The 19,179-nt window shown below is 40.1% G+C and overlaps 1 protein-coding gene across 1 annotated transcript in view; it reads right to left on the reverse strand.

The window, feature by feature from the left end:
* Nucleotides 1–18,325, reverse strand: part of RELN (reelin) — a 516,519-nt gene extending 498,194 nt beyond the window's left edge. The window contains exon 1 of the mRNA XM_058297120.2: nucleotides 17,808–18,325. Coding sequence (XP_058153103.1) covers nucleotides 17,808–18,033 — 226 coding nt within the window. The 5' untranslated portion in view covers nucleotides 18,034–18,325. The remainder of the gene's footprint in view (nucleotides 1–17,807) is intronic.
* Nucleotides 18,326–19,179: the final 854 nt, after the last annotated feature.

Here is a 19,179-nt window from a genome sequence, read left to right on the forward strand (position 1 = left end):
CCGATGTAAGGAAAAACAGGAACAATCCCAGGGAATCTGGGCTTCTTGAACAAGGATAAGCAATCAATGCTGTAATCCATAATGTGCTGTGACACTTTCCGACACTACAATTAGACATTTTCACAAAACTCCAAAAACATGATAACTCACTTTTGGATTCATGTGTGATGAGAATTACCACTTTCTACCTGACACCTCTCACCTAAAATCAGTAAAATCCTCATGTGCGATGAAGAATGCTACAGAACCCTAGAGAACATTGCTTTTCCCATGGCCTGTGTCATAAACAGCACCTCCCTACATTTTTTTTTTCCTCTCAAATGACTATACTGAGATATATTGTTTTTTTCTTAAACAAATACACCAACACGTGGTGGTCACGTGTTGTTTTCACCTGCCCAACACACAGTTTATCTTCTCTTGTACCTCAGTTTGCTTTAGATGAGATATCCCTCCCACCCCAATTTCTATCTCAGTGGAATGTTATACCTCAGTTAGGCCAGTGTGACATGTGGTTCCAGAAATTTGAATACTGAATTCAGTGACACAAGAACGGATAAGCGTTAGCTGATTCATCCCAACCTGCCCACTGGTTCCCACTACCAAGATTCCTCCAGCAGTTGATCACTATCTCCCCTCTTGATATAGTCATCATTTCTAAGGTTAAAGTTCTGCTTAGCCTGCCTTTCTGTGTACCTGCTCATCTCCTATTAATAAATTTCTTTAAGCCCGAGTTACCAGAGCTGGCTTCTGTTGCTAGCAACCACAGTATACTGGCATACCCGCCACTTCAAACTGTATGGCTCCATGGTAGCTAATAAAACTCACCAAATCTTCAAGTTGGGTTAATTTTCCAAGGGAAGTTAAACCAAAGTTTTAGAATCTATTACCATACTGGCAAAATAAAAGTTTAAGAACTCTTTCATTTGGTAATATTCTAATAACAAGCTTTAAATTCTGATGGTAAATGTTTCTTCCATCATTTCTAAACAGAAAACTTTCTTTGTATTCACTGGAAACATTTGTTTTTAATTAATTGAAGTAACAGGCATTATTTTTACGGATGTTTCCACAAGATGGCAACCAATCATGTACCTCATTCAAGATTTCTTATTATTTCACAGGTTTGCAGGGGTTCCATGTTGTTCACTGTGTAACAGAAATGCGTGGTAATGAGTAATATAGCTGGGACAGGACAAACTTGTTTAGAGGAGCAGAAATCTTACAGCAATACAGGTCAAATCAATGAGCATTATTTTACCAACAGTGAAGAGTATGATATCTAGAGCATGTGCATCTTACTTCAATGGATACAGATATGTATCACTTGGGTACTCATTAGTGATACCAACTTTGAATTCTCGTTTATTGTACTTTCCTATATGTTTGAAATATTTCACAATTTATTTGGACTTGAATGGTCTGCCTTCCAGTTTCTGTTAAAAGCCTGGCATACATTCTTATTTGAGAGAAATATTCTAACCATTTTAACCCTTCCATCAGGTCAGATCACCAGGTAGGGAGTCCCTGTGACTTCCTACCCCATCCTGAAGACTCAAAGATTTGCCCATTAGAGCTACAATTTACCATAGCCCATCAGCAAATGCTAAGGGGAGAGTATCAAAATGATATGGTTTGTCAGGCCTGTGAAAAGAAACATCTATATGCAGGGCTTCGCGACATTTTCTGGTAACAGTTTTATAAAAGCTGCTGTCTTTTGAGTTGTTAAAAGTCCAATGGGGGGCGGGGTGAAGTAGACTTGGCCCAGTGGTTAGGGCATCCATCTACCATATGGGAGGTCAGCGGTTCAAACCCCAGGCCTCCTTGACCCATGTGGACTTGGCCCATGCGCAGTGCTGATGTGCACAAGGAGTGTCGTGTCACGCAGGGGTGTCCCCCATGTAGGGGAGCCCCACGCACAAGGAGTGCGCTCCGTAAGGAGAGCCGCCCAGCATGAAAGAAAGTTCAGCCTGCCTACGAATGGCGCCACGCACACGGAGAGCAAGATGACGCAAGTAAAAGAGACACAGATTCCCGTGCCACTAACAGCAGAAGGGACAAAGAATATGGACACAGAGAACAGACAACCGGGGCACGTGGCGGGGTGGCGGGGGGGTAAGGTGAGAGAAATAAATAATAAAAATAAATCTTAAAAAAAAAAGTCCAATTAAACAAATTCTTTTCTCCAGGAGAAAACACAGGTATCTTCCAGGCCCTTTGAGAACCTCAGGGGGTCCAGTCCAAGAAGCGTTCCCCTTGAAATGTCCACCCCCACCTCCAATTTAGCTTCTACCAGGATTTGGTGGATCTTGGTTCAGATCAGATTAGATGGCAACTTACGGGATAAACTATATGGTGACAAATCAGGAAAGACTCATATTACTAAGGCAATAGTATGAGGCCATGCCAGACCATGCTTCTCAACATCAGACAATTCCAGCCTTGAATATCTAGTGATTCACTCCTCGCCTCATTGCTATGAAGGCCAGAGCTACTCTGTCCTCCAAGGCAGAAGATGAATAATTTGAGGGCAAGGATAAGGAGGACGGTTACCTTTGTTCTTTTTTTTTTTTAATTCAAATGGGCTTAACAAAAAGTGACTTAAATATCTGATCCGTGTGTGAGGAATAACGCTACAAAGAAAAGTGCAACACAAACTCTATGTCATTGGTTTTAATATCACTGTGAGTACTAAGCAGATTAGACACAGCAGAAAGTTGTGTTGTCACCCAAGGGCTTTCACTGTGCATCACATCACTCAATTTCACAGGTTGTTTACAGACAGATAACACCTGAGGAAATTTCCTAATGAAAGAAACATATTATAAATACATGAACTGTAATGAAAATCTTTAAAAATGTCTCTCTCTACCTGAATATATAATTCTCTTATATACTGGTCCTATTTAAATTCCATGAGTGAGTCAGAGAACAAATTTTTTATTTACTTTAAAATCCTAGAAACATACACACACACACACACACGGAAAAAAATAACAAAAACAAAATTAAAAAACAAAAAAAAAATCCTAATGAAAATTACATTCATCAAATGTTAAAAATAAATGTGAACAGGAACCAGCAAGATGGTGGCGGAGTAGGGAGCTCCTAGAGTCAGCTACAGGGCAGTTAGTAATCACCTAGAGCTATCTGGAGCTGGCTGAAGCACCTGTTTGGGGGCTCCAGGAGGCCAGAAGAGCATCCTGCAACATCCTTGAAGGAATGGGAGGAGGAGACCACCTACAGAGAAGACTCCTAGGCAGAACGCTCAATGCCATGGAGGCCGGTGCCCATCCTCCACTGGAGGCACAAGCCACCCTGGGAGCAATTCCGTGGCTAGAATTGAAAGCTCCACTTCCCAAAAATGGGGAAGGAAGAGACGTTGGGCACCAACTTCAGCTACTGATGAGTAAATTCAGTGGGCTAAAGTATAATCCTGAGAATAGCTAAAGTTTGAGCCTGTCCAAATCAGAAATAAGCTGGTAGCTGCCATCTTAACTCTGCGGCTGGCACAGGGGAAGTAGGGTGGACTGAGAATCCCAGTGCTGGTGGGGATCAGCTATTTTGCATCTAGATCAAATTGTAGCTCTAGCCCAGGCTCCAGTGCCACCTCCAGCAGGGAGGAAGCTGGGGGGATCTGCACCAGCCTCTCCAGGAAATTACCGGCCAAGCTCAGGAGGCCAGTGGTTATCCTATTCTGGCAGCACAAGCCGCCCCAGGAGCTATTGTGTGACTGGAATTGGAAACTCCATTTCCCAAAAACAGGGGAGGAGGAGACAGTTGGCTGCCAATTTTGGCTACTGATTGGTAGACTTGGCTGGCTAAGATAACCCTGGGAACAGTTGGGGCATGAATCTGCCCAAGCTGGAAAGAGGCCGGTAGCTGCCATTTTGTCTCCCGCCCCATTTTGTCTCCTCCCGCTGAGGAGAAGCCAGCCCAAGCGAAAATCACAGTGATGGGAGGAACCAGTTTCTTTTACCCACACTGGCCTGAAGCCCTAGAATAGGCTTCAGCCCCACCTCTGGCAGGGAGGAGGCTGGCAGGCCCTGCACCAGCCTACCCAGATAACTGCAGGTATCTTTGGCTGGCACAGACTGAAAATCAGAAGTCTGTTGGGACAACTGTGGTCATCTTGGACCTGCACTGCATAGTTGCTGCCCACAACTGCAGCTCCATCACTGCCCCATGGAGGGAAGAAAAGGACATGAAGCTTCATTAGTCTCTCTGGGCAACTACAGTCTAGGCCTACATGCCTTGGATTATGCCATGCAGCTCTGACTCTGTCCCTACCCCTGGCAAAGGAGAAGTTGGGAGAAGCTTCATTGGTCCCTGGTGCAATGAGGACAGCTTGAGCCTCCACAGCTTACAGCACCAACTAAATGCTTGGCTCCTACTGCACAACCAGCATGGTATAAAGGGTAGGAAGCCCTAAACTAAAGAGACGAACTGCACCCAGAATAAATACTCTAGTAAGCCAGATGCCAAGACATCAACCAAAAATTACAATCCACACCAAGAAACAGGCTGCTATGGCCCAGTTAAAGGAACAAGAGAAGCTTCCAGAGGACATAAAGGAGTTGAGACAACTAATCAAAGATGTTGAAACAAATCTCCTTAATAAATTCAGTGAGATGGCTAAAGAGATTAAGGATATTAAGAAGACACTGGATGAGCACAAAGAAGAATTTGAACGCATACATAGAAAAACAGCAGATCTTATGGGAATGAAAAGTGCAATAAAAGAAATTAAGAAAACATTGGAATCATATAATAGCAGATTTGAGGAGGCAGAAAAAAGGATTGGTGAGCTTGAAGAAATGGCCTTTGAAAGTAAAAAGATTGGTGAGCTTGAAGAAATGGCCTCTGAAAGTGAACATACAAAAGAACAGTTGAAGAAAAGAATAGAAAAAATTAAACAAGCTCTCAAGGAACTAAATGACAGCAAAAGGCATGCAAACATACATGTCATGGGTGTCCCAGAAGGAGAAGAGAAGTGAAAAGGGGCAGAAGGAATATTTGAAGAAATAATGTTAGAAAATTTCCCAACCTATCTGAAGGACATAGATATCCATGTCCAAGAAGCACAACATACTCCCATTTGAAAAAGTCAAAATAGACCAACTCTGAGACACATACTCATCAGAATGTCAAAGGCCAGAGATAAAGAGGGAGTTCTGAGAGCAGCAAGAAAAAAAGCAATGCATAACATATAAGGGATATCCAGTAAGATTAAGTGCTGATTTCTCACCAGAAATCATGGAGGTAAGAAGACAGTGGTCTAACATATTCAAGATACTACAAGAGAAAAACTTCCAGCCAAGAATCTTATGTCCAGCAAGACTGTCTTTCAGAGGGCGAGATTAGGATATTCACAGATAAACAGAAACTGAGAGAATTTCTAAGCAAGAGACCAGATTTTCAGGAAATACTAAAGGGTGTGCTAGAGCCTGAAAAGAAAAGACAGGAGAGACAGGCTTGGAAGAGAATCTATAAATAAGATTATATCAATAAAAATTACTAAAATTGTCAAAAGAGTGGTGAAAATAAAATATGACAGATAAAACTCAAATAGTCAGGAATAAACTCAACCAATGATGTAAAGCACTTGTATTCAGAAAACTGCAACTCAGTTTTAAAAGAAATAAAAAAGCCCTAAATAACTAAAAGAACATTCCATGCTCATGAATTAAAAGACTAAATATCATTAAGATGTCAATTCTACTCAAATTGATATATAGATTCAATGCAATCCTGATAAAAAATTCCACCAGCATTAAAAAAAATTGAAAACATGATCATCAAATTTATTTGGAAGGGTAAGAGGTCCTGAATAGCCAGAAACATCATAAAAAGGACAAGCAAAACCTCATCTCCAGACTTTAAATCATATTACCTAGTTATAGTGGTAAAAACAGCATGGTACTGGCCTAAAGACAGACACATAAAACAATGGAACCAAATGTATGGCTCAGAAACAAACCCTTACATGTATGGAAAAGTGATTTTTGACTAGCCTGTCAAACCCACACAGCTCAAGCAGAACAATCCATTCAACAAATGGTGCTGAAAGTATTGGATATCCATAGCTGAAAGAAGGAAAAAGGATCCCTATCTCACACCTTATCTAAAAATTAACTCAAAATGAATCAAAAACCTAAAAATAAAAGCAAGAACCATAAAACTTCTGGAAGAAATTGTAGGAAAATACCATCAAGACCCGGTGGTAGGTGGTGGATTCTTAATGGAGATAAGAGGACAACTACAATGGACTACTGATGTTTAATATATGTAGAAGTTTTAATTAGCTTTACTACAAAAATGTCGAAATGTATAGAGTGGACGGTAACACATAGAGAGTAACAGCCGGTTTATAAATGGGGATGTGACTGAAAAGGTATGTAAATGCCAATTGACAGAATGCTAGAGAATAATCTAGAAACTGAATAGCACAGTAAACCAAGAGGTGGATGAGAATTGTGGCTGATGGTGAAGATGCAAGAGTGTTTTTTGTGAGCTACAGAAAATGTACAACTGCAGGGTGTTTAGAATGTGGAGAAGCATGGAAAATATACAGCTGGAGTAACCTATGGACTGCAGTTAGTAGTAATAATATAATATTCTTGCATCTATGCAAAAGATGTACTGTGTTGATAATGAGGCAGTATGGAAAATGTGAGCCAAATGTACACTATGAACATGGTAACAATCAGATGATATTATTTTATCTGTAGCAAATATTCCACCATAGTGTGGTGTGTTGATGGAGGGGTGTTGTTTGGGAATTCTGCACATGTGCATGATTGTTTTATAAGTTTACAACTCCTGTCATAAAAAATATATTTAAAAAATAATAATAGGGTGGGTTGGGGGAAAAACACACCAAATATAAGATAAGAACTATAATTAGTAGTAAGACTTTGACAATATTCTTTTATAATTTGTAACAAACATCTCAGGACAATGCAAGGTGTTGGTGGAGGGTTGATGTATGGGACCCCTGTATGATGTTATGCATGTTTGCTTTGTAAGTTCACAACTTTTACTATACACTTAGTTGTTTATGTATGTTCATATATAAATGCTATACAGATAATAAGAATAGGGTTGGTTGGGGGAAAAACACTTTGGTTAATAGTAATATTTTGACAATGCTCTTCAATCATTAGTTAAAAAGGTTTAACAATAATGCAAGTTATTGGTGGTAGGGTGCGTTATGAGAGTCCTTTATGACTTTTTGCATGTTTGTTTTGTAAGCTCACAACAATTATTATATATTGTTTATGTATGTTTATGTATGAGTGATATACTTCAATAAATTAATTTTAAAAAATAAAATGAATGTGAACAAAATTTGAATTTTTAAAAATATTTTTATTTGTCAGCATATTTTGAAGGTGGGTTAACTCTTTCACGCCAACACTAGATGACATCTCTGGTTTGTGCTTTATCTGAAGTTTATGTCCAGTGAAAGAATATTTAGGTCAATGTAATCCTGGCCTTGTTTGGCATGGATATCAATTCTCTGGTTTTATTTTGGAATCTTTATTCTAAACGCGTAACTAGCTTTTACTTTCCCTTGCTGCCTCTTTTTGAAATAACTTTCGATACTTGTTACTATTTCCCCTTTCCTGAAATAATCTTCATTCATAAAAATAAATGCACACTGGTTAAGAGTATGGACTCCAGATCAAGGCTGACTGATAACTCCCATGAAGTACTCTCCATGATCTTAGGCAAAATACTTACCTCTCTGTGACATGGTTTCTGCATCTATAAAGGGATAACACGACTTATCTCATGAGGTTAAGAGAATTACATGAATTCAAATATTTAATGCATTTAGATCAATGCTTGGCACATATTAAGCATCATATAAAGGCTGCTATTGTTATTATTAATTTATTCATTTGTTTCAGATAATTTCAGAGCTTGGAATAGGAATCCAGTTTTTCTAAAATATCCTAAAACCAACTAATTTCTTTATATTCCTTCACCACAAACAATGGCCATATAATGTTTTTTTGCAGGATGAGAATGCAGGAAGTGTTTATGCAAGAAAAGGAAGTGTGAAAAGAGCTTGAACTATGATCACGGGACATTTCAGCATTCATAACAAGGTGGCCTCAACTAAAAGATTACATGCTTCTGGAGGTAAAACTGAGATGTCTGTTTCCTCTGTTGATATGTAACAAGCAAGAGAAATGACAATTCTGGATTTGGTCCTAGAGGCTGAGCCAGACATAATAAACAAGGTTAAGGTTGGGTCAGAGTTCACAATCACGACCATGTCACACATCTAGATATTTTAAATGTCAACAGGATTTACATATGGTGACACTGCATTTTAAAGAGAGGACATTTTAAAGAGAAGGAAGCTCGCATAAATTGTCACTATATAAGGAACTCCAGAAATTGAAGATCAAGCATGTCACCTTCTCAAAGCACAAATGGTAAAAGTTAACATAAAATGCACTATCTTTGCCACCTGCAGAGGTGGCACACCTTGAGGGATGTTTTGAAAATGTATTGTCAAAAGTGCCCCAATAAACTTCCTAGTTCCATCAAAGTGACCAAAGGAATTCTATGGAAGGACCAGAGTGTCAGAGCTTGATATAAGAACTATGATGACCTAAAAGAGAATGTTAACTGGGTCATTTGTGTGCTTAGAAGAAATAGATATTACTGTTGATTACTTTCAGCTGCAGATAATAGAACCCTGTCTTAGGTTTAATTTTAATTTTTCTCATGATACAAGAAGTCCAGAAGAGGTATTCCAGGACCAAAAAATTCCCGATCAGCCATCCTCAGCATATAGCCATTATCCTTAAGCACACAAGATGGCTTACTACTTCTAGCTGGAAGAAATCAGTAAAGGTAAGACAGAAAGCAAATGCCTGCTGAGTCTTCTTTTTTTTCTTTTTAATCATCTTTGTTATTTTATCAATAACCTTCCCAGAGAAGTAGACTTCCACTTCTTCACAATGAGTTACATGGCCGCCTCTAACTGCAAGGGAGTCTTGGAGGTATTTTTAACCGGATATGTAGTTTCTCTGAAAAAAATCAGTTAGTAAGAAAGGCAGTTCTAGTGATGCCAGGGTAGGAAACAAGCAGTGTTGCCACATAAAGCATTACAGAGTCTAAAAATGGGGCACTCTTCCCCCGAGTATTAATAGTCTAAGGAAAAAGATGCCAACGGGCCAGCTATAATGAACTGAATGGAGAAGCTTTCATAGATTCTGGAACCCATCATTAAAATCACCTAACTCAATGCACACAAACAACTTACTAAAAATCATTTTGATTACCGACATAAACTTTGTTACCATGGAAGGAAGAATGCCAGAATATCTTTATTCTGACAAGTAATTTTCTTTATTGTAAATGCTCTAGCCCCACAGTTCACTACATAATCACGGTGGATTTAAATTTCCTGGGTCATTCCCTGAGGATCTGGTGAACTGTAAGTTTGCTATCAAAATCAATCTCCCTCAGTTCTAGTTTAGCTGAAATAGATTTGTATTTTTAAATTACATGGGGTATGTAAACATAATATAGGATTATGTAGAATACATTAAAATGATGTTGATGTTTACTTATCTTGGCATCTTTCCTAGTGTATACCACCTAAACATGCAAAATTTTGGTTGTTCTCATGACCATCAACTAAGGAAAAAATACTCAATTTAGGAACAAAAGGTTTAGCTTAGGAACTGGCTAAAGTTAATTAAGTTTTGGCTGGACTAGAACTATAAAATTAACTATGACAATTCTAAGCAAGTCATATTTATTTTGGCTAGGACACTTTCTGTTCATACATATTTGATGATGAGTTGAGATTTTGGTTTTTCTACCTCTGTGGCTCTCCTTAATACATTCAATTTGACGTTTCCTCTCAAGTGTGCCACATAATTACGAGGCACAAAAAGAAAGGCATAGCCCTTATTTGTACAGATGATGCTTCAAATACCATCCTTATCTAAAATTGAGAGATTGTTCCAGATAACTGCTATTTAGTAAGCACCTACTGCATGCAAGTTACTTTATATATATTAACTTATTTAATAATTCTGACTGTGAAATATGAAAATTATTGTCTAGGTTATAAATGAGGGAACTGAGTCTCAGAGAGAGTAAGTAATTTTCTAAGGGCACACAGCTAATGTCAGCTGCCAAAGCTAGATTCTTTCCATTACACCACTAAGCCTCTCTGGACTTCCCTTTTTAGTGTAAAAAATGTGATCTTTCACGCACAGAATCTTTTGAATTTTTGAGCTGGAATAGACACTAGTAGCCACATGGTACAAAACAATGAAACAGATCTTATTCAAGAAAGACTATGGGACTTAGCCCAAAGCAGCACACACTGCCAGTCTAATGTTCTTTGTCTTATTCTATGCTTTCTGCCCCCCCCCCCCCTTAGGCCTGTCTTTTGGATGCAAAGTCCCTAAAAAAGGAAAGGTATCATCATTACTCTGGTAGCTATGCAAATGCATTATGAACTTTGACTATGACACCAGCAAGGAAACGGGAATGACTTGACATGACTGAGGTGATGATAGTGACAGTTGTGGTGGGGACAGTTCTCCATCAACTTACTAAAGGATTAGTCCCTGTGCACTGAAGCATTTCAAGACATTTCCAAATGGAGTTGCCTTTTAGATTATAGTTAATTCAATGGGCAATTTTCTCATTTCTACAACTCTCCTACCTGGTATTTGTATCTGCTGTGCACAAACTTCAGATTCTGCATTTTGACCACATAACTCACAGTGGAGAAAACAGTTAACCCAGGATTAAACAGCTAAAGGCTTGAAAGTTCTGCTAAGAGAGTCTGCCATATAGGACGAGGGAATGACTTTTCCACTAGGAATAGCTAAGCCATAAGTTTTTTGAAGGGTGACTGCATGCCACAAAAAACTGATTTTTAAAAATGAGTGAAATATAAAAGCCTACTCACCAGTTTCCATTATTGCAAATATCCAGTGAATACAAGAGTTAATATTTTTATTACTTCTCTTTTTCATGTTATAGGAATTTAGAGGGGAAAAAAGGAGAGGAGGTGGTGACAAGGGGAAACCTCAGGGGAAGAAAGAGAAAGAATAGAAAGTGAAAAGGAACAGAGATGTAAAGCAGAAAAGAGAAAGGAAGACGAGAGGGAAACAGAGAACCTGTGACATGGAGTGAAGAGGAGCAAGAGAAGACAGTGAGAGAATTTAGGAGAAGGAAGAGAGGGACCAAGGGAGAAAGCGAGAGAGCAACAGATGGAAGGGGAGAACCAGAGCAGGAAAAGCAGAGAGAGAGAGGACTCTGAGGTTAGTGTAGCACTTATTGGTGACCTATTATCACTCCTCCCCCAGCCCCCTTATATGTGGGCTCCACTCTAAATCAACCCCTATTTCAGTTACTTGAAACATTCATGAGTACTCCTGTATAATTTATTTTCAAAATAAAGTTGTACTTTTTCCTAAGAAAAGCTGAATATTGCCTTCAGCACTAAAATATAACCTGGGTTTTAAATGCTTACTTTGGAACTTCAGAGTTCATGTAACTATCTCTTTGTGGCATTCAGAAGGTATCTAATGAAGTTTTCCTGTTCTTTGAGAGATTAGGGCTGCCTTATATCCCAAATCAATGCTTTGTACATTGTTCTCCTCCTCTTCCCCACACCCCCAAATTCAGCTGCTATAGGTGGGTCCTACAGGAATCAAATAGGGAGAGGACAAAACTCCGTAGTTTCAGAGAAGCACACGGTTTAGAAATAATTGGTTAACTTCTGGGACTATCCTTCAACCGTTCTGAAGTTCTGCCTTCAATGAGACGCACATGGCAGGTGACCATGGTGAAAATTATTCCGAGCCACACAACACCAAAGCAAGGGCACCTCGTGGGGAATTCCCTGAGAGTCAAAAATAAAAATGTATGTTCTAAAAATACAATATTCCTGTGTTTGAACAGTCATATGGACTCCTCATATTTGAAAATTCAATTTCAGTTTCTGAAAATATGTTTTAAAAACTTTTTTGCCTAAAGCTGATGAGATTGTAATGATATAGTTTAGTTATTTCATAAATGACTCTATAATTGGGGGGGGGTGATTGGATTAGTCAACCAAATGTTTATTTTTTTTTAAGATTTATTTTTTATTTATTTCTCTCCCCTTTCTCCCACCCCCCACCCCCCGCCCCATTGTCTGCTGTGTCCACCCACCAGGCATTCCTCCACATCTGCCTATATTCTTGTCAGCGATACTGGGAATCTGTATCTCCTCCTGTTGCGTCATCTTGCTGCGCCAGTTCTCTGCATGTGGCACCACTCCTGGGCAGGCCACGCCCTTTTTGTGCGGGGCGGCTCTCCTCATGGGGCACAACCCCCGCACATGGGGCTCCCCCACATGGGGGACACCCCTGCATGGCATGGTACTCCTCGGTGTGCGCCAGCCCACCACAGGTCAGGAGGCCCTGGGTTCGAACCCTGGACCTCCCACATGGTAAGCTGACACCCCATCCATTGAGCCAAATCCACTTCCCCCAAATGTTTCTTAACACCAAAATATTTAGATAATTGTATTTCACTTTTTAAAACATGTTATGTATTATTCACATATAGTCTAAATCACTTATCTCCGTTCATAGTGAAACTGTTCATTCAATCAAATGCACTCATCACCTCCCTTCTTTTTCTTACATAGAGGCTATCAGTTGTTTCTATTCTATATGACATAAAGAACCTTTTATTTTATATGAAAATATATACAAATCTTTAATGTTCAAAATGTTCAAGAAACACTGGTCATTCAATTTATTTATGCTTTTCAAATAAAAAGGCTATTGGTAATAAAGGGGTTGGTGAAGCTTATTTATTAGTAAAGCAATTATTTTTGAATATTAATGACATAATGAATAAGTTCCAAAGTAGAGTCTGAAATAACCAGAAGAACAAATTTGGCTTACTCTGCAACCTATCCTAAATAACTGATGACATAAGATTTCCACATCACTCTATAAAGTTGACCAATTCTGCAGAGGGAAAAAAAGAAATCAAAGATAGATTCTAGATATTTTCTTTTGAATAATGCTGATTAATGAAAAAATTAGAAGTCAATCATATTTTTAAAAATCTTATTAAAATGTCCACCTCAAAATATTTTTTTTAATTTTTAAAAAATGTACACCTCATTTTTAAGATGAAAAGAAAAATTATTGGAATAAGACAGTTCCGTAAAAAAGCATCATATATGTTACATTGATACAACTTTCCTATTTTATTCCTTCACATTTTTAATGAAAATAAAAATAATTGTCTAAAAAAGGACTCATAAAACTTGGAGGGAAACAGTTAAATTAAATAATTTCTAATAGTGTAGTGTTATTAGTGAAGTAAGAATTTCTGCCTAAATGAAATGTTTTGAATTATGATTCTAAAGACCTGATTTTTTTTTTTTTGGTTTATAATTGGAATTGAAACTCACACAGAGAATGTAAGTTGCATGAAGCAAGATTAATGTGATTTAAGAAACAATCTGAACTACATCAGTAAAATATTACTGAAATAAATTTTAGTGTAAGATGAACTATATGACAATTTGAACAAAACACTTTGAAATGCCCTATGTTCCTAGCCATATACAAGGAGGACACAGCTGCATTTCACTTATAAATCGCATTTGACAAATGATTATGAGAGTTAAATACGCTGACTTCAGACTCCAAAACGTATAAAGGATAAATAACCCCATACTTGAACAACAACCCAGTTACTTCTGCAAAGGCAAATTACTTTGATTCAAGTAATAAAATTATTCTTTTGAAAGGAATTAAATCTGGAGTTCATTTCCAAAATTATGTCTGCATTTGAAAGGTCATTACATTGCACTGTCTGAACAGTGATTTTTAAATAGCAACCAGTTGATTCCAGAACATACCTAACTACAAGACTAATACTGGTAATTGTTTCAACAAAGTGCCCTAAATATACTGATTTTATCTTCTTTCAGGTAAATGTTTGGTTTTAGCAGTAGGAAATCAACTTTCCTGCCTGCCCTACAATATGATTAAATAAACAATGGCCTGGAAATGTAGCAGGAAAGACCTATCAATAGTGATGCAGAATTTATGAACTACAATAAAATTTTCTTTTTTAAGTGCACCATGCTATATCATCAATTCAGTTCTTTTTAAGGCAGAATATTTTTCTCAATCAACATTTTAGAGCATATCTCTCACACTATGAGAACACCTTATGCCATTGTAATAACAAGGATCTTAGTTTATTTAGATTTTTGGATAAATTGTCTCGCCAAAGCTGGAGAACTTCAGGTGCAATCATTTACCTACACTTGGCTTTCAAACAGAATGTTTTCTCCTAATGCCTGGGCTCTCCTTTCCGAGGAGGTCTGACTAAAGCCAATTCTGTGACTAGGCACGTGTCACTGACATGATTTCAGGGCTATCTACAAGTCTTTCTATCTTAAAATATATATCTGCCTGTTCAGCGATGCCCAAACTTCTTTTAAACAAAAGGGGGAAACTACTTTCATAGTTGTAATTAAGACTTCAAATGTAAATATCCTCTAGGATAATTTAAATTTAATACCAATAAATCATATTCACTATTAACCTGCAAACTAGAATGGGTGATAGATACCTGAAGGGTGGGGTGAGAAAGAGGGATTATCATGGGAGAAAAAGGGCATACATATCCACTCAAACTTGGCATGTGTCACAATACTGTCCAGGTTTCTAGGGAAAGGAACAGTGAATCCTCAGGTGTGGCTGGGAAAGAGAAATGGCTACATGGCTAGACCACCTAGGTTCTCATTTTCTATTTAATTTCCCATCATTAGAAATTTTCTACAGTAAATTCCAGGTTTGGGGCCTGGAAACCATACTAGGGAAACTGACCATGGGATTTGTCCAAACAAAAAGAAATTCTAGAAAAAGTTTTTCTGACGCTGAGATTTTTTTCTAATTCAACACGATGTGATTGTGACCTTTTTTTGGCTGAGTTACATAGTGGTATACTCATGAAAAGATAACATAGTTCATCCTGACTACCTCTGACACGACAAGAGAGTCAGATGAGAACCCATTAGATGCAATCGCGCACTGTTTACAGAGTTGCCAATACTGCAAATAGATGGATATACTAATAAACTTTGGAAATCTGTGAAAATTCTGTTAGATATCCAGTGTGTATGTGTGTGTGTGTGCATATTAAAAAACATTTTCAATAGAAATTCTCAAATAAATGTAACACATATACTTTTGAACCAATTTTATTCTAAAGTAATATTTGTCTCTCCATCTCAAATTCCGAGGTCTGTAAAATAATACAAATCTCAAAGGGCAAAGGACATAGTCTAATCTATACCATATCTTCTTCAATGCGTTCTTTTAGGGAGAATAGTGACAAACATCAGCTCTGCACCCAACCAAACACCACTCATCCAAATGTTGAATTCAATGTAAACATAGATAAAATGGACTTTTCCTGAAATAACTGTCATATTGTAAAGATTTAGAAGGTTAGAAATATTTCAAGCTAAAATTTTACAAAGTTCTTAGGTAAAAGTGGATTTTATGTCCAAATGACCCTCCATTTTGATCAAATACCAGAGTCAAGCTCAAAAGTATGTCAGCTGAAGTTTTTCCTAACAGCAGTTCAATTCTTACAGATTCTGCATAATTAATTTTAAAAATTAATTTTAAGAGTCTAAAAGAAAGAGATACATGTAAGCATCACTTCATTTTTAAAAATTTCTTCTACCTAAAGAACATTTTATAGGAAATGCTTACTGACGGCCTATAACCACAGCCAGTTTCAAAATCTAAATATCTATGCTAAAATAGCTAACAGTAATTTAAAATCTGATAGCTACTATTCTAATAGCTTATATTAATTTGACATTTTATAATTCACACAATAAAATTTCTCTGCCTTTACTGGTGGGGGAAAAGAGGTGGAAATTGAGACAATGTCCAACTTGAAGTGTTACATTATTCTTACTCTATACCATCCATTCTTTTTCACATTTAGGGATGTGATTACAGTCAGTCTTAGATTAGGTTTATTTGCTATCTTTATAACAAAAGCAAAGACTACAGCATATTTTGATGTTTTAAATTAAGTTTTCTATGTCTGCACCTTTCAAAGGATGCAGGGAATAAAAATAAGGCTTTGTTTCCTCACATGGTCTTCCATCACAACCTTACAATGCCTTAGCCTACCCGTGGCTCACTCTCCTACCACTCTCACTCAGAGCTAATAACCGGCAAGCACCTTTGCCAAAGGTCAAGCTAAGAGTGACAGGCTCACGCAATCAGTCTTTGGTTTAGGTCTGGGTTGCCATCATATTGGCTGATCCCTCCACTTAAAGATTCTCCTGATCTCTGGAAAGCACAAGATTGTTCTTGGAAAGAAAGTGCTGCACATTTTTTTAAAAAAAGGGACTGTTACAGAAAATTAATTGTCCAAAGTCTAGAAGTCCACCAAATTAGACTCCTGCTTTACAGACAAGTCTGCCACCATGCTACAAGAAAGTTATAAAAGTAGTTTTTTTAAACCTCTAGGAACCATTTATTTAGGCTTATCACCTTACAGAAGTGATGGTCTTTTAAAAAAAAAATAGTACTCTTAGGGTTTCTTTTAATTTTTATGTGCTCATCTGCTGAAATGCCAGCTGACCCATGATTTATATCCTCCCATGCCAGTAACTGTAGGGCTCTTAGAGACTGAAACTATAACATGAGCTTACTGGACAATAGTTTCTATTTGCTTGAGTGTGGGTACTTATGTGTCGAAATTCTAAATAATGTCTGTCATGGCTTATGAACTTATAAAGTGAAAAAATCAGGTAGTCCAGCAGAAATACAAAAACAAAAACAAAGAAAGGCAGGCAATATCTTTTTAAATTTCTCCACCTATTCAATTTACTAGCTTAAGATATTTAAAAATACATGTACTTAACATAAAATTATATTTCCTGGAACTAAACTGTATTTATTCAATAATATTTAATTTTGATGAAGAGCAGCATAATGATCCCAAAACGTGCCTTTTAATTATAAGGGGCTGCCAGTCCCTACCTGGAAATTAAAGCTGTGCAGATAAAAGTCATTAATAAACATCACAGATAATTCTAAAAAACAAGCAGCATGTTAAAATTAAGAAAGGAAGCCGAAAAAGCATCAATTACTGACATTTTAAACAGTACTTTAAAAAGAATGGAGAGCTGTAAACAGCCGGTACATTTCAGGAGGGTTGTTTCACACTGAATGAAATGAGAGGGACCCCTGGCTGGGGAGCAGCGGGAAGTTTGCGGCGGGCGACACCGCGCAGCCACGGACTGGGGCGCGTCAATCTGTCACCAGCCCGTCGGCAAAGCCCAGTGCCAGTCCCAACGCCACCCGGGGACCCTTCCGAGGGGACTGGGAGCAGGACAAAGGTCTGGAATCCAAATACTGGGGTTAAGAAAACAAGACGCACGTATTCATTCAACACGCCAGAATGCAAGAACCTGGAGTGAGGGGGAAAGACACCAGCCCCCAGGAATTATCAGGCGTTTAGCACAAAAACCAGCTCATTAACGGGAAGATGAGTTAGGATGGGGAATGTGGGCAGTGGTGAATAAATCCCAACTCGCGACTTGATTCTCCACTAACTTTGTTCTCTTTCACAGAAGGCTATGTTGGGGTAAGGGTTGACAAGGTTCTCGTTTAAAGGGCCGCTCGGAAGAAGGAAAGAGATCAACGCTGCGCTCGCGGGCGCAAGGGGCCGGGCAGCGAGCGCGCAGAAGCCGTGGTACCTACCATGGTATTCTTGTCCTGGTACGTAGTAGGTGGGGTTTCCCGCAATGTGCAGGGAAATGAGCACCTCTCCCTGCTCCCCATCCCCTTCCAGCTCCCCGTGATGGGTGCACAGGAAAAAGAAGGGCGAAAAGCGGGGGTAATAGCCCGCCGCCGCGCGCGCCCTCAGCGTCGCCCCCAGCAACAGCACCAGGAGGAAAGTCCGCGGGGCCCAGCAACTCCGCTCCATGCCGCCGCCGCCGCGCGCCCCGCGCGCCGCTCGCTCATTCAGCTTTGGAGCCGCTAGGAGACGCCAGGACCGAGGAACCACGCGGGGCAAGGCGAGAAGGCAACGCACGGGAGCAGAGCGGGCTCGGGAGCCGGAGCCCCGCTGGGAAGTTCCGCGGAAGACCGCGGCTCCCAAAGTTACTTTGGGCGGAGGGAACGCGGGGCTGGGGCTGCGGACGCCTAGAGCGCGTCCTCCACCGCCTCCGTGCGCCGCCGCCACCACTGCGCGACGCCCCTCGGTCAGGCCTGGGAAAGCGCCCGCCCCTCTCCACACCTTCTTAAAGCCCCGGGCGCCGAGTCCTCCCACCCCACCCCCCACAGCCACACGTGTCTCGGCTGCTCCTCCGCCCCCGCGCGCCGCATCCGCGCGCGCCCGCCCGGTCCCCGCCCTCTCGGGCTCTCTCGCCAGCTCCTGCGAAGAGCAGGGTGCAGGCCCCCTAGCTCCCCGGGCGCCAGCGCCGAGTTCACACACGCAAGGGCAGCGGAGGGGAGAGGGGCGACGGCCAAGAGGGTGCTGTCGGGAATCGGGACCAGCGAACCTCCCGGGCCGCTGTCTAAAGGAGCGAAAGGAGAAGGCCTTCCCCTCTGGCCCTCAGATCTCTCTCTTTTTCCTGGGAGGATGTGGGAGGGAAGGAAAGGGAAGATGCCAACGGGTTTGGGGTCGGCTTCTTTGTTTGCGCTGACTGCGCCCTGCCGCCCTCGGGGCTCGCCGCCCCTGAACCCGAGCTGCCCGCACGTGTTCTGTGGGTTTGCCCGCGGCCCCGAACCGTGGGGGGCCCCTGCGCTCTCTTTCCGTCCAGGACTCCGGTCCTTCCCGCTGCCCCCTGCCCGGCTTCTCGCCTCTGCGACAGAGCCTCATCTGTAACTGGATTTAAAATGAGATTAAGTGGAAGTGGAATTGGCAGCCTCGAGTGGTGCCTGGAAATGGTGATTTGTGCTGCTCGGGTGTGGGGAATTGTGTGGCAGGAGGGACTGGTGGAGCTGACCCGACAGGCCCTCTTCGCTAGGCTGTACTGAGTTCTTTAGGGAGATGGCTGTAGCCTTTTTTTTTTTTTAATCAGTGTTTATTTCCTTTAAATGTCAGTTACGACCAGACCAGTGTCCCCGA

The sequence above is a fragment of the Dasypus novemcinctus genome, chromosome 5, assembly GCF_030445035.2.
Source record: "Dasypus novemcinctus isolate mDasNov1 chromosome 5, mDasNov1.1.hap2, whole genome shotgun sequence".
In the NCBI taxonomy this organism is placed as follows: domain Eukaryota; kingdom Metazoa; phylum Chordata; class Mammalia; order Cingulata; family Dasypodidae; genus Dasypus; species Dasypus novemcinctus.